General features: G+C 41.4%; 1 protein-coding gene across 1 annotated transcript in view; it reads left to right on the forward strand.

Moving 5' to 3' along the window:
- The first annotated feature begins 21,102 nt into the window (after positions 1-21,102).
- Positions 21,103-22,622, forward strand: part of LOC106600009 (elongation factor 2) — a 32,047-nt gene continuing 30,527 nt past the window's right edge. The window contains exon 1 of the mRNA XM_014191347.2: positions 21,103-21,302. Coding sequence (XP_014046822.1) covers positions 21,300-21,302 — 3 coding nt within the window. The 5' untranslated portion in view covers positions 21,103-21,299. The remainder of the gene's footprint in view (positions 21,303-22,622) is intronic.

Genomic DNA, 22,622 nt, shown 5'->3' on the forward strand with positions numbered 1-22,622 from the left:
TGTGTGTGTGTGTGTGTGTGTGTGTGTGTGTGTGTGTGTGTGTGTGTGTGTGTGTGTGTGTGTGTGTGTGTGTGTGTGTGTGTGTGTGTGTGATCCACTCCCCCCCCACCAAACACACACACACATTTTAATTTAAATGATCAAATTTTGTTTAATCTGAATAGTTATCGCCTAAATTCCTTTCCATGTTTCATCTTTTAGATATTTTATTAATGTAATTGACACAGGGGTACCTGTATCCACATAGAATGTAATCAAACTGAGGTGACCAATTGGGGTTTTTGTTCCATTATTTACACATATTACATCACTTTTTTTCTGGTATAATATATTATTAATAAATAAGCTATGCATATAAATCAACACATTGTTGTGTTTAGTTAATAACAGCTATTTCTCAATTCAACAATAACCAGAGGCCTTATCTGCGTGCCTTGCTCTTATCTCTATATATGAGGGTGTCTGCCTGCCAATGTGCGTGTGTTTAAGAATTACACCTATCATAAAGAACATTATGTCATGTTCTCTAATAATGTTTTATCGTTGCAGTGTTATAAATCATAACAGTGTCAAAGAAAAAAGAGGTGTACCTTTCAGAACATGGTTTCCAAATGACGGTAGCTGGAAGTTTCCATGCAATTGTATTCCACAAATTCCCATGGAAATGAAAATTGTGGGGGAGTGTATCAGAGATATCTGACCACAACATAACATCAAAATGAATGACCAAGAGAGTAGTTTATATTGTTATATTTACCTGTAATATGACTTTTGCAGGTGGGTGTTGTCCAGAGGCAATATTCAACAGTACCATGATGAAGATATTCATGCCACTTTGTTTTTTTAATGATATACAGTGCATTCAGAAAGTACTCGGACCTCTTGACTTTTTCCACATTGTTACAATTCAGCCTTTTTCTAAAATGGATTTAATACACGTTTCCCCATCAATCTACACACAATACCCCATATTGACGAAGTGAAAACAGGTTTTTAGACATTTATGCACATTTATTACAAATAAATAACAGAAATACCTTATTTACATAAGTATTCAGACCCTTTGCTGTGAGACTCTAAATTGAGCTAAGGTGCATCCTGTTTCCATTGATCATCCTGGAGATGTTTCTACAACTTGATTGGAGTCCACCTGTGGTAAATGCAATTGATTGGACATGATTTGGAAAGGCACACACCTGTCTATATAAGCCATGAGGTCGAGGGATAATTGTCCGTAGAGCACCGAGACAGGATTGTGTCGAGGCACAGATCTGGGGAAGGGTACCAAAACTGCAGTATTGAAGGTCCCCAAGAACACAGTGGCCTCCATCATTCTTAAATGGAAGAAGTTTGGAACCACCAAGACTCTCCCGAGAGCTGGCCGCCCTGCCAAACTGAGCAATCGGGGAAGAAGGCCTTGGTTAGGGAGGTGACCAAGAACCTGATGGTCACTCTGACAGAGCTCCAATGTTCCTCTGTGGAGATGGGAGAACCTTCCAGAAGGACAACCATCTCTGCAGCACTTCACCAATCAGGCTTTTATGGTAGAGTGGCCAGATGGAATCCACTCCTCAGTAAAAGGCACATGACAGCCCGCCTGGAGTTTGCCAAAAGGCACCTAAAGGACTCTCAGACCATGAGAAACAACATTTATTTTAATATAAAGTTAGCAAAAATGTATAAGATTCTGCAACCATGGAGAGGTAAATACTTGTCTATTTATGGAAAAATCACATTGATTAACTCTTTGGTTCTATCACAGTTTACTTCTGTAAATATATTTGTAAATATTTGTATGTACATAACAAGATTCAACAACTGAGACATAAACTGAACAAGTTCCACAGACATGTGACTAACAGAAATGGAATAATGTGTCCCTGAACAAAAGGGGGGGTCGAAATCAAAAGTAACAGTCAGTATCTGGTGTGGCCACCAGCTGCATTAAGTACTGCATTGCATCTCCTCCTCATGGACTGCACCAGATTTGCCAGTTTTTGCTGTGAGATGTTACCCCACTCTTCCACCAAGGCACCTGCAAGTTCCCGGACATTTCTGGGGGGAATGGCCCAGGACCCCACCCTCCGATCCAACAGGTCCCAGACGTGCTCAATAGGATTGAGATCCAGGCTCTTCGCTGGCCATAGCAGAACACTGACATTCCTGTCTTGCTGGAAATCACGCACAGGATGAGCAGTATGGTTGGTGGCATTGTCATGCTGGAGGGTCATGTCAGGATGAGCCTGCAGGAAGGGTACCACATCAGGGAGGAGGATGTCTTCCCTGTAACACACAGCGTTGAGATTGCCTGCAATGACAACAATCTCAGTCCGATGATGCTGTGACACACCGCCCCAGACCATGACGGACCCTCCCCCTCCAAATCGATCCCGCTCCAGAGTACAGGCCTCGGTGTAACGCTCATTCCTTCGACAATAAACGCAAATCCGACCATCACCCCTGGTGAGACATGAAGAGCACTTTTTGCCAGTCCTGTCTGGTCCAGCGACGGTGGGTTTGTGCCCATAGGCGACGTTGCTGCCAGTGATGTCTGGTGAGGACCTGCCATACAACAGGCCTAAAAGCCCTCAGTCCAGCCTCTCTCAGCCTATTGTGGACAGTCTGAGCACTGATGGAGGGATTGTGCATTCCTGGTGTAACTCGGGCAGTTGTTGTCCTGTACCTGTTCCGCAGGTGTGAAGTTCGGATGTACCGATCCTGTGCAGGTGTTGTTACACGTGGTCTGCCACTGCGAGGACGATCAGCTGTCCGTCCTGTCTCCCTGTAGCCTGTCTTAGGTGTCTCACAGTACGGACATTGCAATTTATTGCCTTGGCCACATCTGCAGTCCTCATGCCTCCTTGCAGCGTGCCTAAGGCACGTTCACGCAGATGAGCAGGGACCCTGGGCATCTTTCTTTGTTGTTTTTCAGAGTCAGTAGAAAGGCCTCTTTAGTGTCCTAAGTTTTCATAACTGTGACCTTAATTGCCTACCGTCTGAAAGCTGTTAGTGTCTTAACGACCGTTCCACAGGTGCATGTTTATTAATTGTTTATGGTTCATTGAACAAGCGTGGGAAACAGTGTTTAAACCCTTTACAATGAAGATCTGTGAAGTTATTTGGATTTTTACGAATTATCTTTGAAAGACAGGGTCCTGAAAAAGTGCTGAGTTTATATGTAGAAAAAAAGCTGTAAAAAAACTAAGATATTTGCCCTCCGAAGAGGGGGGGTGGTGGAGGGGTTAATAAAATATATATATAAAAAAAAAGATTCTCTGGTCTGAATGCCAAGCGTCACAACCTGGCACCATCTTTACGGTGAAGCATGGTGGTGGCAGCATCATGCTGTGGGGATGTTTTTCAGTGGCAGGGAGTGGGAGACTGGTCAGGATTGAGGGAAAGATGAACGGAGCAAAGTAAAGAGAGATCCTTGATGGAAACCTGCTCCAGAGTGCTCAGGAACTCAGACTGGGGTGAAGGTTCTCTTTCTAACAGGGCAATGACCCTGAGCACACAGCCAAGACAACACTGGAGTGGCTTCGGGACAAGTTTCTGAAGGTCCTTGAATGACCCAGCCACAGCCCAGACTTGAACCCGATTGAACATCTCTGGAGATACCTGAAAATAGCTGTGCAGCGATGCTCACCATTCAACCTGACAGAGCTGGAGAGAATCTGCAGAGAAGAATGGGAGAAACTCCCCAAATACAGGTGTGCCAAGCGTGTAGCGTCATACCCAAGAAGACTCAAGGCTGTAATCGCTGCCAAATGTGCTTCATCAAAGTACTGAGTAAAGGGTCTTAATACTTATGTAAATGTGATAAATTATAAATGTTTTTGCATTGTCATTATGGGGTATTGTGTGTAGATTGATGGGGGGGGAGACAATTTAATCAATTTTCAAACAAGGCTGTAATGTAACAAAAAGTGAAAAAAGTCAAGGGGTCTGAATACCTTCCGAATGCACTGTATATACAGTACCAGTCAAACGTTTGGACACACTTACACATTCCAGGGTTTGTCTTTATTTTTAAATTATTTTTTTTTTTTTAACTAAGACATCAAAACTATGAAATAGCACATATGGAATCATGTAGTAACCAAAAAAGTGGCTACCTTGCTGGCGAACACAGTCAACAGACATTCACCTATAATGGAGTGATTTGCAGGTCAGGAAGGTTACATTTTAATTAACCTCTCTTATACCATATGATTGACACCACTGAGTAAACTGTCCTGCTAACATCTCAAGAGTATAAAGTCAATGTCTGTCAAGTACGTAGGTCACTAAAGCCAGCTCTTCAAATGGTTTACACGTCACTTTCTATTCCTCTCAAGCGGCTATGGCAAGGCCTGAGAATCAATTGGATGAGTTGTACTCCTTATCCAAGGGCCTTCTAGCAAACCGAACAACCCAAACACTTCACAGTTAGAATTGCACAGTGTGTTTAGATTAAGTCTCTCTGTTTTCAGGCTTCCTTCTTTAATAGTGCCGTCCACCACTGCAGTGGTTTTCATCCTCCTCTCAAACACCCACTGGGACTCTGTGAAAAACAAATCTGACCCCAGAGATACAATTTGGAAGACTACATCAATGCAGGATCAGTTCCCCCTGTCCGTTCATTGTTAATCTAAAAGGAAAAATGTATCGTAGATCAGCACTCCTACTCTGAGATGCTTTCTGAATACGGGCCCTGGTGTACGTGAAACCACAACCAGTGCCTCACAGGCACAACGTGGAGCTCTTTGGGCCCTTGGATTGTCCTATAAGGGTTATATGTAATCAACAACAACAATAACTATTTACTGTATAATATTTCTCTCTCTCTCTCTCTCTCTCTCTCTCTCTCTCTCTCTCTCTCAAAGTGTATTTGTTGCTCCATTAAAGCACAGTTATCTATGAAATGGGACACAGAATTATCTGTATTTGTAACAGTATGCTAGCTGAAATCTAGTATCTTTATTGTTGTTCTATCTGGGAAGTTTAGAGATCCAAAGTACACATATATATATATATATATATATATATATATTGCGCAACCAGGTCAGAGCAATAAATAGTAGCAATACAGAGAGGGAAAAAAGTATTTGATCCCCTGCTGATTTTGTACGTTTGCCCACTGACAAAGAAATGATCAGTCTATAATTTTAATGGTAGGTTTATTTGAACAGTGAGAGACAGAATGACAACAAAAAAATCCAGAAAAACGCATGTCAAAAATGTTATAAAATGATTTGCATTTTAATGAGGGAAATAAGTATTTGACCCCCTCTCAATCAGAAAGATTTCTGGCTGTTCAAATAGACTGTTCAAATAAACCTACCATTAAAATTATAGACTGATAATTTCTTTGTCAGTGGGCAAACGTACAAAATCAACAGGGGATCAAATACTTTTTTCCCTCACTGTATACATATATTTCCACCCTATTCATGTACAGTATATGAGGGTTAGAATACATCACCAATGTACTAATACCTGTATTACTATTTAGATCCAGTCCAGAATGACTTTACAGTAAGCGTTTTGATGCCGACACTACAGGAATCAAACAGACACAACCATTACTGCCTTGCTGTTCTGTATTGTCGTCACCAACTGAACTAAGCCATGACATCACAGGTTCTCTTCCTATCATGTAGTGGTGCTGTAAATACATGTGTAGCCTATGTGCCATTTTATGGGTGTATCTCAATCGTTAGTAGCTTCTTCTCCCCGACTCTTCTATCTACACTGATACTAAATAACTGGATAGGTGGGAACATCCCACCTGCTGGGCATTCACCATATTATTTTAACCTGTGCTGTGTTGTCAGATCAGTAAAGATGAAGGAGAGGAGACAAGGACAGGATGTAACTTTAGACCAGCAATATTCCATAGATTGATTGCGGACCGGATCTGGACCCAGGACGGGATCCATGTGGGCCGTGGATCCCAACCAAAAAAGGGTGGGGGGGTGAGATTCAGTCAGGCTTTCAACCTTCTGCTATTGAGAGTTGTCATAGTACAATGCACAATTTCTAAATTCAGTAGTTCATGGGCAGTTTTCTTCTTGTTATCACATTCGCTGGCAGACCTTAGAGAGCTATTTATAACATGTCAAATTCCATTTGAACAACTAGCCCATGTTAGCTAGGTAGGTAAATTAGGCTAACCATCTAAATCTTGTAGTTATCATTGCCAGATTATGTGACCAGCTGCCTCAACTCCCAAGGGGCCTCCATTGATTTTGTTGAGTCAATCAGGTATCATGTGAACGCACAAAAGACATGGCAAAACATGTAGAATTTCAGGAAGTTAGCTTAAAACGGCAAGATTTTCTCTCCGCCCCATGGCAAAATGTGTAGAATTGCAGGAAATTATTGTCTCTCCACCAAGAAGAGGAGTGTGAATAGTTTAAACAGTTTGGGGTCGCATTGGTCACGAGGTGGGGGTTTGTTACTACGCCGATGAATGAAAACATCTATCTGAACCTTCGTGTCACTGGACCTTCTCAAATAGCAGCAATATGTATGTGTGTTCCTAAGCATCCCACTTCATCATTACACTATACACTCAAAGAGCTGGATCTTATCTTCAGTCTTCTGTGATAAGTACAGTTGATGTCGGAAGTTTACATACACCTTAGCCAAATACATTTAAACTCAGTTTTTCACAATTCCTGACATTTAATCCTAGTAAAGATTCCCTGTCTTAGGTCAGTTAAGATCACCACTTTATTTTAAGAATGTGAAATGTCAGAATAATTGTAGAGAGAATGATTTATTTCAGCTTTTATTTCTTTCATCACAATCCCAGTGGGTCAGAAGTTTACATACACTCAATTAGTATTTGGTAGCATTGCCTTTAAATTGTTTAACTTGGGTCAAACGTTCCGGGTAGCCTTCCGCAAGTTTCCCACAATAAGTTGGGTGAATTTTGGCCCATTCCTCCTGACAGAGCTGGTGTAACTGAGTCAGGTTTGTAGGCCTCCTTGCTCGCACACGCTTTTTCAGATCTGCCCACAAATTTTCTACAGGGTTGAGGTCAGGGCTTTGTGATGGCCTCTCCAATACCTTGACTTTGTTGTCCTTAAGCCATTTTGCCACAACTTTGGAAGTATGCTTGGGGTCATTGTCCATTTGGAAGACCCATTTGCACCAAGCTTTAACTTCCTGACTAATGTCTTGAGATGTTGCTTCAATATATCCACATAATTTTCCTCTCTCATGATGCCATCTATTTTGTGAAGTGCACCAGTCCCTCCTGCAGCAAAGCACCCCCACAACATGATGCTGCCACCCCCGTGCTTCACGGTTGGGATGGTGTTCTTCGGCTTGCAAGCTTCCCCCTTCCTCCAAACATAGCGATGGTCATTATGGCCAAACAGTTCTATTTTTGTTTCATCAGACCAGAGGACATTTCTCCAAAAAGTACAATCTTTGTCCCCATGTGCAGTTGCAAACCATAGTCTGGCTTTTTTATGGTAGTTTTGGAGCAGTGGCTTCTTCCTTGCTGAGCGGCCTTTCAGGTTATGTCGATATATGACTCATTTTACTGTGGAGATAGATACTTTTGTACCTGTTTCCTCCAGCATCTTCACAAGGCCCTTTGCTGTTGTTCTGGGATTGATTAGCACTTTTTGCACCAAAGTATGTTCATCTCTAGGAGACAGGTTGGGATGGTGTTCTTCGGCTTGCAAGCTTCCCCCTTCCTCCAAACATAGCGATGGTCATTATGGCCAAACAGTTCTATTTTTGTTTCATCAGACCAGAGGACATTTCTCCAAAAAGTACAATCTTTGTCCCCATGTGCAGTTGCAAACCATAGTCTGGCTTTTTTATGGTAGTTTTGGAGCAGTTGCTTCTTCCTTGCTGAGCGGCCTTTCAGGTTATGTCGATATATGACTCGTTTTACTGTGGAGATAGATACTTTTGTACCTGTTTCCTCCAGCATCTTCACAAGGCCCTTTGCTGTTGTTCTGGGATTGATTAGCACTTTTCGCACCAAAGTATGTTTATCTCTAGGAGACAGAACTCGTCTCCTTCCTGAGCAGTATGACGTCTGCGTGGTCCCAAGGTGTTTATACTTGCGTACTATTGTTTGTACAGATGAACGTGGTACATTCAGGTGTTTTGAAATTGCTCCCAAGGATGAACCAGACTTGTGGAGGTCTACAATTCTTTTTCTGAGGTCTTGGCTGATTTTCCCACGATGTCAAGCAGAGGCACTGAGTTTGAAGGTAGGCCTTGAAATACATCCAATCGACTCAAATGATGTCAATTAGCCTATCAGAAGCTTCTAAAGCCATGACATCATTTTCTGGAATTTTCCAAGCTGTTTAAAGGCACAGTCAAATTAGTGTATGTAAACTTCTGACCCGCTGGAATTGTGGTACAGTGACTTATAAGTGAAATAATCTGGCTGTAAACAATTGTTGTAAAATTACTTGTGCCATGCACAAAGGAGATGTCCTAACCGACTTGCCAAAACTATAGTTTGTTAACAAGAAATTTGTGGAGTGGTTGAAAAACAAGTTTTAATGACTCCAACCTAAGTGTATGTAAACTTACGACTTCAACTGTATGTCTACCCCAATATAACATTCTGGCTGTGATGGAAGGAATGACTTGCTATATGCATTTCAGGGGAAATAAATGAAAGTTATAGTGGATGATAATGAGTCAATGGTGACAGTTCAAACTTTATAGCGCTCCAAGCAATTGCTTTAGTATATGCAACTATTACAGCGACATGACTTGATATTACTTGCCCTTTTATGTTTTATTTGAAAGCGTGTGTGTGTGTGTGTGTGTGTGTGTGTGTGTGTGTGTGTGTGTGTGTGTGTGTGTGTGTGTGTGTGTGTGTGTGTGTGTGTGTGTGTGTGTGTGTGTGTGTGTATGTGTGTGTGTAAGAGTGTGTAAGAGTGTGTAAGAGTGTGTAAGAGTGTGTAAGGGTGTGTATGTGTGTCTGTGTCTGTGAGAGAGTGTGTGTGTGTGTGTCTGTGCCTGTGTTTTTGTGTGTGTGCGTCCCAGTCCAGAAACAACCCCTATAGGCCCTAGCTCCTAGCACTTCCCTCCAGGCATTTCTGTTCTGGAGGTTTGATTGTCCAATACTTTTTTCAGATGTTCTCGATAATGTGGATAATCATGCTCCCTTCAAAAACGAAAGGTTAAAGGTATATTGAATGCCTGGTACACTCCGGAGTTTTCAGAAGTCATTCATAAAAGAGATTAGGTCAAGGCCAGGAAAACAGGCTTAGGACCGGACTGGCATGTTTTTAAGCAATTGGGGATTCATTGTGTAAGACAAATCAGAAAGGCAAAATCTGATTATTATGTAACCGCTCTTTCGGATTGTAATGGGAACCCGGCAAAATTCTGGAAAACTGTTAAATCCCTAAAGGGTTCTACTTCCACCTCTCTGCCACAACAAATGAATTCAGACACTGGCCTCATAACGGGGAAAAATTCAATCATTGATACATTTAATCAGCATTTTATTTCAGCGGGCTATCTCTTTGAAATATGCCAATTCACAATGATATTGGGCCGGATGCTGATAGGGGAAACCTGCTGAATGATAAGAGAAATTATAGTCAAAGCTTTTCTTTAAGGCTATTTCCAGAAAAATAAGACCTGGATACTTTGCTAGCAATAGACAACAAGAAATCCACAGAGGCCGACCAATTGGATCCCGGTCTGCTTATGTGTACAGCGCCCATCTTTATTGGCCCACATTTTTTATGTAACTTTGTTGTCATGAAAAATTCTAAAAGTATGGAAATCGGATCTTGTGCTGCCACTCCATGAGGGCGTATATAGTAGTGATCGTAATCATTATCGCCCCATTTCTTGCTTTCTAGGCTAATATTCTTGAATTATTTTTTTATCTTGACTGTAAACCAATCAGGGTTTAGGCCTCCATATAGATCTATTAAAGCAACCACTTTAGTTGCTAATGAACTTCTCAGTGCTTTAGACACCTAAAATAAATGTGCTGCTTTGTTTGTGGACCTGTCAAAAGCATTTGATACTGTTGATCATGCTATTTTTTGGAATAAGTTGTCCTCAATAGGCCTGAGCTCTGACACCTGTTCATGGTATAATGATTATCTTAGTGACAGAACTCAGGCCATCGTGATTGATGGGGTTAAGTCTGAATTTCTTGATGTACATAAAGGCGTACCACAGGGGCTGATTTTGGGACCTTTTCTCTTCACTATTTATATTTACACCAAAAATATAAACACAACACATAAAGTGTTGGTCCCATGTTTCATGAGCTGAAATAAAAGATCCCAGAAATCTTCCATATGCACAAAAAACACTCAAATGTTGTGCACACATTTGTTTAAATCCCTGTTAGTGAGCATTTCTCCTTTGCCAAGATAATCCATCCACCTGACAGGTGTGGCATATCAAGAAGCTGATTAAACAGCATGATCATTACACAGGTGCACCTTGTGCTGGGGACAATAAAAGGTCACTCTAAAATGTGCAATTTTGTCACACAATCCAATGCCAAAGATGTCTCAAGTTTTGAGGGAGCATGAAACTGTTATGATGACTGCAGGAATGTCCACCAGAGCTGTTGCCAGATAATTGAATGTCAATTTATCTAACATAAGCCACCTCCAACGTCGTTTTAGAGAATTTGGCAGTACGTCCAACTGGCCTCACAACCGCAGACCACATGTATGGCGTCATGTGGGCGAGCGGTTTGCTGATGTCGGTTTGCTGAACAAAATTTAATTTTATGGATGGTAATTTGAATGCACAGAGATACCATGACGAGATCCTGAGGTCCATTGTCGTGCCATTCTTCCACCGCCATCACCTCATGATTCAGCATGATAATGCACGGCCCCATGTCGCAAGGATCTGTACACAATTCCTGGAAGCTGTACACAATTCTTGGAAGCTGAAAATGTCCCAGATCTTCCATGGCCTGCATACTCACCAGACATGTCCCCCATTGAGCACGTTTGGGATGCTCGTTTTCCAGTTCCCACCAATATCAGGAACTTCGCACAGCCATCGAAGATGAGTGGGACAACATTCCACAGGCCACCATCGCGCTACATGAGGCAAATGATGGTCACAGTAGATACTGATGGGTTTGCTGATCCATGCCCCTACTTTTTTTTAAAGCTATCTGTGACCAAAATATGCATATCTATATTCCCAGTCATGTGAAACCCATAGATTAGGGACCAAAGAATTCATTTCAATTGACTGATTTCCTTATATGAACTGTAACTCAGTAAAATTGTTGCATGTAGCATTTATATTTTTGTTCAGTATACACTACCGTTCAAAAGTTTTGGGTCACTTAGAAATGTCCTTGTTTTTGAAAGAATAGCACATTTTTTGTCAATTAAAATTACATCAAATTGATCAGAAATACAGTGTAGACATTGTTAATGTTGTAAATAACTATTGTAGCTGGAAATGGCTGATTTTTAATGGAATATCTACATAGGTGTACAGAGGCCCATTATCAGCAACCATCACTCCTGTGTTCCAATGGCACGTTGTGTTAGCTAATCCAAGTTTATTATTTTAAAAGGCTAATTGATCATTAGAAAACCCTTTTGCAATTATGTTAGCACAGCTGAAAACTGTCATGCTGATTAAAGAAGCAATACAACTGGCCATCTTTAGACTAGTCGAGTATCTGGAGCATCAGCATTTGTGGGTTCGATTACAGGCTCAAAATGGCCAGAAACAAAGCACTTTCTTCTGAAACTCATCAGTCTATTCTTGTTATGAAATATTTTGTAGCCGGTCCTGCTGACGTTTGTGTATGCCATAGGACTGTGTTTTTGATTAGTGAAATTGTTCACTTTAAGTTTGTATAATTCTGTTTAATTTGTTCCCAGGGGGGAAGGGGAAGGCACCTTGGGAGTGTTTAGGCAAGAGGCCGGCGGACATATATATATATATATATATATATATACACACTGCTCAAAAAAATTAAGGGAACACTAAAATAACACATCCTAGATCTGAATGAATGAAATAATCTTATTAAATACTTTTTTCTTTACATAGTTGAATGTGCTGACAACAAAATCACACAAAAATAATCAATGGAAATCCAATTTATCAACCCATGGAGGTCTGGATTTGGAGTCACACTCAAAATGAAAGTGGAAAACCACACTACAGGCTGATCCAACTTTGATGTAATGTCCTTAAGACAAGTCAAAATGAGGCTCAGTAGTGTGTGTGGCCTCCATGTGCCTGTATGACCTCCCTACAACGCCTGGGCATGCTCCTGATGAGGTGGCGGAGGGTCTCCTGAGGGATCTCCTCCCAGACCTGGACTAAAGCATCCTCCAACTCCTGGACAGTCTGTGGTCATTTTGCAGGGCTCTGGCAGTGCTCCTCCTGCTCCTCCTTGCACAAAGGCGGAGGTAGCGGTCCTGCTGCTGGGTTGTTGCCCTCCTACGGCCTCCTCCACGTCTCCTGATGTACTGGCCTGTCTCCTGGTAGCGCCTCCATGCTCTGGACACTACGCTGACAGACACAGCAAACCTTGCCACAGCTCGCATTGATGTGCCATCCTGGATGAGCTGCACTACCTGAGACACTTGTGTGGGTTGTAGACTCCGTCTCATGCTACCACTAGAGTGAAAGCACCGCCAGCATTCAAAAGTGACCAAAACATCAGCCAGGAAGCATAGGAACTGAGAAGTGGTCTGTGGTTACCACCTGCAGAACCACTCCTTTATTGGGGGTGTTTTGCTAATTGCCTATAATTTCCACCTGTTGTCTATTCTATTTGCACAACAGCATGTGAAATTTATTGTCAATCAGTGTTGCTTCCTAAGTGGACAGTTTGATTTCACAGAAGTGTGATTGACTTGGAGTTACATTGTGTTGTTTAAGTGTTCCCTTTATTTTTTTGAGCAGTATATACATACCCGTACAATGTCTATGCACACTAGGTAAGACCTGGGCGGACCATCCCCTGTATTTTGGTTAGTGTGCTAGTTACAGTTGAAGTCGAAGTTGACATACACTTAGGTTGGAGTCATTAAAACTTGTTTTTCAACCACTCCACAAATTTCTTGTTAACAAACTATAGTTTTGGCAAGTCGGTTAGGACATCTCCTTTGTGCATGACACAAGTAATTTTTACAACAATTGTTTACAGCCAGATTATTTCACTTATAAGTCACTGTACCACAATTCCAGTGGGTCAGAAGTTTACATACACTAAGTTGACTGTGCCTTTAAACAGCTTGGAAAATTCCAGAAAATTATGTCATGGCTTTAGAAGCCTCTAATAGGCTAATTGACATCATTTGAATCAATTGGAGGTGTACCTGTGGATTTATTTCAAGGCCTACCTTCAAACTCAGTGCCTCTTTGCTTGACGTCGTGGGAAAATCAAAAGAAATCAGCCAAGACCTCAGGGAGAAAAAAATTGTAGACCTCCACAAGTCTGGTTCATCCTTGGGAGCAATTTTCAAATGCCTGAAGGTACCTCGTTCATCTGTAAAAACAATAGTACGGAAGTATAAACACCATGGGACCACGCAGCCATCATACTGCTCAGGAAGGAGACGCGTTCTGTCTCCTAAAGATCAACGTACTTTGGTGCGATAAGTGCAAATCAATCCGAGAACAACAGCAAAGCACCTTGTGAAGATGCTGGGGGAAACAGGTACAAAGGTATCTGTATCCATAGTAAAGCAAGTCTTATATCGACATAACCTGAAAGGCCGCTCAGCAAGAAAGAAGCTACTGCTCCAAAACCACCATAAAAAAGCCAGGCTATGGTTTGCAACTGCACATGGGGACAAAGATCATACTTTTTGGAGAAATGTCCTCTGGTTTGATGAAACAAAAATAGAACTGTTTGGCCATAATGACCATCGTTATGTTTGGAGGAAAAAGGGGGAAGCCTGCAAGCTGAAGAACACCATCCAAACCGTGAAGAACGGGGGTGGCAGCATCATGTTGTGGGGGTGCTATGCTGCAGGAGGGACTGGTGCACTTCACAAAATAGACGGCATCATGAGGTAGGAAATTTACCTGGATATATTGAAGCAACATCTCAAGATATCAGACAGGACGTTCAAGCTTGGTCGCAAATGGGTCTTCCAAAAGGACAATGACCCCAAGCATACTTCCAAAGTTGTGGCAACATGGCTTAAGGACAACAAAGTCAAGGCATTGGAGTGGCCATCACAAAGCCCTGACCTCAGTCCTATAGAAAATGTGTGGGCAGAACTGAAAAAGCGTGCACGAGCAAGGAGGCCTACAAACCAGACTCAGTTACACCAGCTCTGTCAGGAGGAATGGGACAAAATTCACCCAACTTATTGTGGGAAGCTTGTGGAAGGCTACCCAAAACATTTGACCTAAGTTAAACAATTTAAAGTCAATGCTACCAAATACTAATTGAGTGTATGTAAACTTCTGACCCACTGTAATGTGATGAAAGAAATAAAAGCTGAAAGAAATAATTCTCTACTATTATTCTGACATTTCACATTCTTAAAATAAAGTGGTGATCCTAACTGACCTAAAACAGGGAATTTTTACTAGGATTAAATGTCAGGAATTGTGAAAAACTGAATTTAAATGTATTTGGCTAAGGTGTATGTAAACTTCCCACATCAACTGTACTTATCACAGAAGACTGAAGAGTTACCTCTGCTACAGAGAATAAAATTGCAGCCCAAATAAATGCTTCACAGAGTCCAAGTAACAGACACATCTCAACATCAACTGTTCAGAGGAGACCATGTGAATCAGGCCTTCATGGTCAAATTGCTGCAAAGAAACCACTTCTAAAGGACACCAATAATAATAAGAGACTTGCTTGGGCCAAGAAACACAAGCAATGGACATCAGACCCGTGGAAATCTGTCCCTTTGTCTTTTGAGTCCAAATTGTAGATTTTTGGTTCCAAATGCCGTGTCTTTGCGAGACGCGGAGTAAGTGAACGGATGATCTCCGCATGTGTGGTTCCCATTGTGAAGCATGGAGGAGGAGGTTTGATGGTGTGGGGGCTCTTTGCTGGTGGAACTGTCTGTGTTTTAATTAGAACTCAAGGTACACTTAACCAGCATGGCTACCACAACATTCTGCAGCGATACGCCATCCCATCTGGTTTGCGCTTAGTAGGACTATCATTTGTTTTTCAACAGGACAATGACCCAACACACCTCCAGTCTGTGTAAGGGCTATTTGACCAAGAAGGAGAGTGGTGGACTGCTGCATCAGATGACCTGGCCTCCACAATCACCCGACCTCAACCCAATTGAAATGGTTTGGGATGAGTTGGACCGCAGAGTGAAGGAAAAGCAGCCAACAAGTGCTCAGCATATGTAGGAACTCCTTCAAGACTGTTGAAAAGCATTCCAGGTGACGCTGGTTGAGAGAATGCCAAGAGTGTGCAAAGCTGTCATCAAGGCAAAGGGTGGCTACTTTGAAGAATCTAAAATATAAAATATATTTTGATTTGTTTAACACCTTATTGCTTACTACATGGTTCCATGTGTGTTTTGTCATAGTGTTGATGTCTTCACTATTATTCCACAATGTAGAAAATAGTAAAAAAAAGAAAAACCCTTGTATGAGTAGGCGTGTGCAAACGTTTAACTTTTAGATTACTTGTTAGATATTACTTCATGGTCGGAACTAGAAGCACAAGCATTTCGCTACATTGGCATTAACATCTGCTAACCATGTGTATGTGACAAATAACATTTGATTTGATTTGGTACTGTGTGTATATATAGAGAATTTCTTTATGTTTAAAAAAATAATAATTGTGTGTGTATAATGTGTATATTTATGTTGTATCATGCAGGGCACATTTGAAAAAGAGACCTAGGTCTCAATATGTCTTCCCTGTTAAAATAACGGTTAAATAAATAAATAATAACGATAAAAAGTCTTACTATCCCCATCAGAGGGCAAGAAGCTACCATAATACGTAGCCTATCAAATCTTTTGATGTTTCTCAAATCAAAACAAAACACATTTTATTTGTTCCATGTGTCGAATACAACCTTACTGTGAAATGCTTACTTACAAGCCCTTAAGCCCTTAACCAACAATGTAGTTTTAAGAACAATAAGAGTTAAGAAAAAAGATGTACTAATTCAACAATAAAAGAACAATGACGAGGCTATATACGGGGGGTACCAGGACTGAGTCAATGTGCAGGGGTACAGATTAGTCGAGGTAATTGAGGTAGCCATTTGATTAGATGTTCAGCAGTCTTATGGCTTGTGGGTAGAAGCTGTTCAGAAGCCTTTTGAACTTAGACTTAGCACTCCGGTACCGCCTGCTGTGTGGTAGCAGAGAGAACAGTCTATGACTTGGGTGGCTGGAGTCTTTGGCAATTTTTAGGGCCTTCCTCTGACACCGCCTGGTATAGAGGTCCTGGATGGCAGGTAGCTTGGCCCCAGTGATGTACAGAGCTACCCTCTATAGCTCCTTGCGGTCAGCGGCCAAGCAGTTGCCATACCAGGCGATGATGCAACCAGTCAGGATGCTTTCGATGGTGTAGCTGTAGAACTTTTTGAGGATCTGAGGACCCATGCCAAATCTGTTCAGTCTCCTGAGGGGGAATAGAAGTTGTCGTGCCCTCTTCACGACTGTCTTGGTTTGTTTGAACCATGGTAGTTTGTTGGTGATGTGAACACCAAGGAACTTGAAGCTCTCAACCTGCTCCACTACAGCTCCATCAATGAGAATGGGGGCGTGCTCGGCCCTCCTTTTCCTGTAGTCCACAATCACCTCCTTTGTGTCACTGGGCAGCTTGTGGTTGGGCTTTGCTTTGTAGTCCGTAATAGTTTGCAAACCCTGCCACATCCGACGAGCGTCAGAGCCGGTGTAGTAGGATTCAATCTTATTCCTGTATTTACGCTTTGCCTGTTTCTGTGTGTGCCAATTTTATAAAGATTATGGAGAGTAGACCAATTTTACAATCTACCACGCAACATATTATTTTGGAGTGAGACAGATTGTGTTCCATTTATTAACTGGAAACTTTGTGGATTGACAAAATATTTTTGGACTAGTAGTGCCTCCGTGTGGATTCGTGCCTGTATTACATGACATAGCCTGGTCATAGCACGTCGCACCGCTCAAAGTACCCCTCACCGTAGCACACAGAACATGGCTGCGTCGGCTATGGGCGGAAGCGGCCTGAGCCGGCCCGCCCACCACAGGTTTTCATTGGTTGAGGTGCATTCGCATTCCAGCCGACACAGCATAGTGATACTTTAGCAGGCACTGCATCATGTAACTGTGTTTTTCCACTCTAGCTAACAATACAAATCTTTGTTTTCTTATCAATTTTGGGGTTATTAATTTTTGATGACTGTAAATACGTTTTATGCATGATTTTGTTATAGCATTCAATTTTCACACGTCAAAAATGTTTGTTTACTCCTTTGGGCTATGGTCACCGGTTGCTGTCATTCTCCATGTGTGGAATTTGCGGTGCGGTTTCAGAATAAAAGTCCCACATTAAAAGTGACGCAAACGAATACAAATAGTGCAATCGTTCCGTTTGTGAACTATATAATTATTAAAACAAGGTTGGAATGTTGTTGAATAATTTAAAGTCATATATAAGAATTAATTAGTTTGACAAGAAACAGAAAATAACTGTTGAAATGCCATTAGACTGCAAAGTTGCATCACCATCCCAGTCAGTCTATTGTGTGTATTTAACATTCATATTGAACTCTATGGATTGTGCATCCATAAAATGGGGTATCAGCCTACTCAGTGACACCCACAGAACCCAACTATGCAGAGTTTACACAAATATTAGTGTCATAGCTTTTACTGCAGGACTCTGAAAACACTTTGAAATGAGCCACATATTTTAAACTTCAATTAATAGCCCAGGCGTTTCTTTGCTTAAATCACTGAATACAACAGGCGCTTATACGAGACAGGCTTCTATTTGAGCCAGGCGTCTATTTCCTTAATGCACACAGCTTTTGCTCAATTGCATAGTTAATTGTTTAATTCCAGCATTAATTTCCAGCATTTTAATCAATTTCTTCATTTCCTCCACTAATGTGTTATCATTTACACACTGTAACCCGTTTATTTTGTCTTGGTATACCTCTATTTTAAATAAAAATAATAATAATAATAAATAAAAATCATTGACAGAATAATTATTCTCCTCTTTGGCTGTGCATTTATGGCAGTTCTTACTTTCGCCACTAGAGGACGACGGCCGATTTCTGTTGGTCTGTGCTCCCGAAGTTGTTGACTGTTTTTGTACTTGTCAGTTAGCTAGCAGTTCCCAGCTGTTAGCAGCAAATGGCTAGCAGTTTCTTACTGGCGATGAAAACGGATGATTGTTATCATTTTTGTTGAGTCATTACTGAATTATTTAATGTAACAAATCAAACATTAAACATCGGAAACAATTAATGGTAATTCATGGTAACATCGTAAACAATTCATTTAGACTCAGGAGGCTGAAAAGATTTGGTATGGGCCCTCAAATCGTCAAAAAGTTCTACAGCTGCACCATTAAGAGCATCTTGACTGGCTGCATCACCACTTGGTATAGCAATTACAGTGTCCTTGACCGCAAAGTGCAACAAAGGGTGATGCCGACAGCCAAGAACATAACTGGGGTCGACCTCCCTGCCATTCAGGACCTCTATATCAGGCGGTTTCAGAGGAAGGTCCAAGAAATTGCAAAAAGACTCCAGATACCCAAGCAAATACACTTTTCACTCTATATAGCTAAATTATTGTGCATTTGATTTTATTCCTTGTGTTAGTTACTTTTTATTTTGTATATTATATATATATATTTTAACTCTGTTGGGAAAGGTTTGTAAGCCGTAAAGTCTACACCAGGTTTCTTTGGTGCATGTGATAAATAAAATGTGATTTTATTTGACCTGCTATTTATTTGAAACAGGCCTTTATTTGCTGCAATGTGTGTCATTGCCCAGCTGAAAGGGACAGGCGGGCTTTTGAGACAGCAGTTAATTGAAGTTTTAGGGTAAGTATGCCCCCGATTCAATTATGCAGTGTAATACATCCACAATGGGATTTCAACAGTATTTTATGTTTATTGTCAAACTAATGAATTATTGTATTTCATTTTATATTATGTAACAACATTCCAACCTTGTTTAGCATTATCTTGTTCAAATATGGCACAATTACACTATTTGTATACGTTTGCATCGCTTTCAATGCGGGAATTTTATTTTGAAGGATCAACCTCCAATTTCCCTATTGTTAGTAATCGTTATTGTGGCTAGCTTCACATAAGTAGACACGCGGGTACCAGGGCCGCGTTCAACAGGAGGACGCAGACAACCACGGGCGGAAATCCCGGGGGGGGGGACGGGGGGACGCAGACCCCCCCATCCTGGGAAAAATATGATTTGTCCCCCCCAATATATCACTGAAACATAACTATGTAATTTAAATAATATTAATAATACGCAATGAAAGCAATTGTGCTGATTATAGACACTTAATAGCGCGTTTTTAAGTTTCAAAAGATTGCACCCCCCCCCCCCCACTTTGCCTCACAATGGTTTGATCCACTGCCAGTTCCTTAGTTGGCAAGGTAGCAGAGGGGTCGTATCCACTGTCTGAAAGGCACTCAATGAACGTAACTGACGTGAGGTTAATCCAGTCAATCGCGCACACACACTAGCTGAATATGCAGAGCTAGCGCGCAAATATTAACTATTAAGCTAGCTAGTACCTATTCCATTTATGTGGCCTCGTCAAAGATGGAATCTTTGCTATCGTCAATTTATTCCAAGATCAGCATGCAGATGATGTAAGTTAGTGCTTCAAAGTCCCTGTGATAAGGTTAGCGATAAACTGGAGTCCAAACTGAACAGAACTACACTCTCTTCTACCATTGTCTTAAATATATTTAATGGTCTCGTTGCAAAAGCTAAATTGTCGCAAGGGAACTTTTATTTATTTATTTTATTTCACCTTTATTTAACCCGGGTAGCAAAGATTATAGCAAACACCACTGAAACTGAATTGGTGCTCGCTAGCTTTGCAAATTCAGCTATTGTTGGAAGCCAGCCAATATGAAACAAACTATTAAAATTACAAAAGGTTGCAGCATATGTTGTGTAAATGGTGAACTCATACAGCTGTCAACTCTTGTCATTTTAATCCGTTTCACATTTGCTAGCTACCTTTTAGATCGAAGCCCAAATAGAATGATAAAATATAAGATGATAGAAGCCCATCTCCTACTGTAAATAACCTACACACTGTGTGTGTGTAGCCAGCCAGCCAGGTAGAAAAATGGCAGAAAAATAAAAGATGGACATCAGAGTATTTTTCAGTACACCAAAACGCAAAGTAAGAACCCTAGTAGCCTAATATCTCAAAGACTAGTTGATAAAATGAAATTCTAATGGAAATGTTTCACAATGATGTCATTAGGCAGAGCAGGCAACAGATGGCACACAGACAGCAGAGTTGGGGACAGATATGCAGGGACAGACTGGCAGAGACAGGGAGTCTGAGGTAAGTTTGTTGAGTCTTTGTTTGGCAACATTATGAAAGGTTCTCAATTTTTTTAACTTGTAAAATAGGAACATAATTGGAAAATGCCATGGATACCCCCACTCTCAACTTAAACTGGTGACTGAACTAAGATTTGTTAAAGGCAATGGTATTGCTGTTGTGATTAATTGTGTAGTTTTGGGTACCGGTAGTTAGGAGTACGGCAAACACCTTATTTCTTTGGTTCCTCAATAAACATTTACCATATTACAATGTAGGCTATGTGTTACAGCACTACTTTTGGTGTCCCCCTCAGGAATTGCTCTTGAGAAAATGTCATGTAATTGTCCCCTCCAAAGTTGATGTCAGAGTTTCGCCCCTGCAGACAACATTGGCCAACGTTCAGATATAAATATAGAATGGGAACAAACATGCCTATCTGATTCAAAGGAATCATGTCAGAATAATGAATGCCATTTCTACCAATGTTCCAACACGGCTTTGTACTGAACCTGCCCAGGCGAACCCACGGAACTATTTGAGCGCCGCTCTGCCCATAGCTTGTCTGTCTGGAAAGCCTCCGCAAATGAAAATGTTTGGGGGGTGGGGTCGGCCCGGGCAGAACCCGCCCATAACGAACCCCACCCTGTTCCGTAGCGAGGGGCTACTACACCGAGCTTATCAAATAAACGTGATACAATGCAGCGTAGGCTGTCATAAGCGTTCTCTTTCCTGCCTATCCTTGGACGAGGAAGGCGGTGTATTCGCAGTGTTCATTTTACCAACAAGTTCATCTACGAACATCAGCCAAAATGGTAAGTCGAGTTTGATGATTCGGTGAACCGGAAATTATGTGTTGTCAGTGGGTAAAGAGTTGGCTCTTGTCCTTCATCGGTGACCGGTTGAATCAGCCTCCGAACCGAAGATGGATGCTCAATCTGTTCGAACGGCATGACGATGTTTAGAAAACCGCGGCGGACAACGGCAAATAAACCTCCATTTGAGATTCTGATTTGAAAGCTTCCAATTTCTCAGAATAATTTCGTTTTGAGGAATATGAGGGATGTCTGAATTTACGCAGCTGTCATGTTGGTTTTTATTATCTGGTTAGCCATCTTTAGAGGTTGTCTGTCTGTTGTATAACTGGGCCCCTACATAAAGTAACTCACCCGCTTTGGTTTTGGGAGGACAAGACTTTGCGGTGTTTTTGACCACAGTAACTTTAACTGTTCACAAGTGTCATTGCATCGGTATTTAAAACAGTTGATAATGGTAACTGTGTCCCGTGTCTAATTGTAAATGTATGGCGTACATTAGCTAGCACATAATGTTCAAGTTCTCTAAATTGGCTACCTAGCAGTAAAACGTCAGTTATTTGGTCAAAGGGGGCACGTATGGCGTTAAATTGGCTAGTTACGGGTATGTGCTGGAATCGCAAAAATGTAATCCTGCAAGTGCAGCGTGATGCAGTTGTGCACACAATGGGCAATTCCCTGTAGTGTGTCACCGTTTTCTATGATAGTAGGCTGGACACATTAAATGTTTACGTTCTCTGATTTAAAATTAGTTTATTGCATCCGCCACGGAGCCCAGTTTAATAATAATACAGTATGTCCCAGCTGCTTTCCGTAGTTTTGAAGTAAATGCGAAAAAACAGACCTAATTTTAGTGCATTTTTCACCCTCCATCTCGTATTAGCGCCGTGGTACCAACTCGCCTCCCGAACGTTCTATTCCCATCCCATTGTTCTGCGTCACAATGCCAGCTTTGCTATTGTTAGCAATGAGATCTACCCGCGTAAACCCTGTAACACAGGAGGTTGGTGGCACCTTAATTGGGGAGGACGGGCTCCTTGGTAATGGTTGGAGCGCAATATGTGGAACGGTATCAAATACATTCAAGAAATGGGTTCCATGTGTTTGATTCCATTCGCCACTTTCCAGCCATTCCTCCCCTCAGCAGCCTCCACTGCCATGTAGGCTTCAAATCTAATTTTATTAGTCACATGTGCTGAATACAACCAGTGTAGACCTTACTCTGAAATGCTTACTTACAAGCCCATAACCAACAATGCAGTTCAAGAAATAGTTAAGAAAATATTTACTAAATAAAGGAAAGTAATACAATAACAAAGC

Source organism: Salmo salar, chromosome ssa03 (assembly GCF_905237065.1).
Source record: "Salmo salar chromosome ssa03, Ssal_v3.1, whole genome shotgun sequence".
NCBI classification, from domain to species: Eukaryota; Metazoa; Chordata; class Actinopteri; order Salmoniformes; family Salmonidae; genus Salmo; species Salmo salar.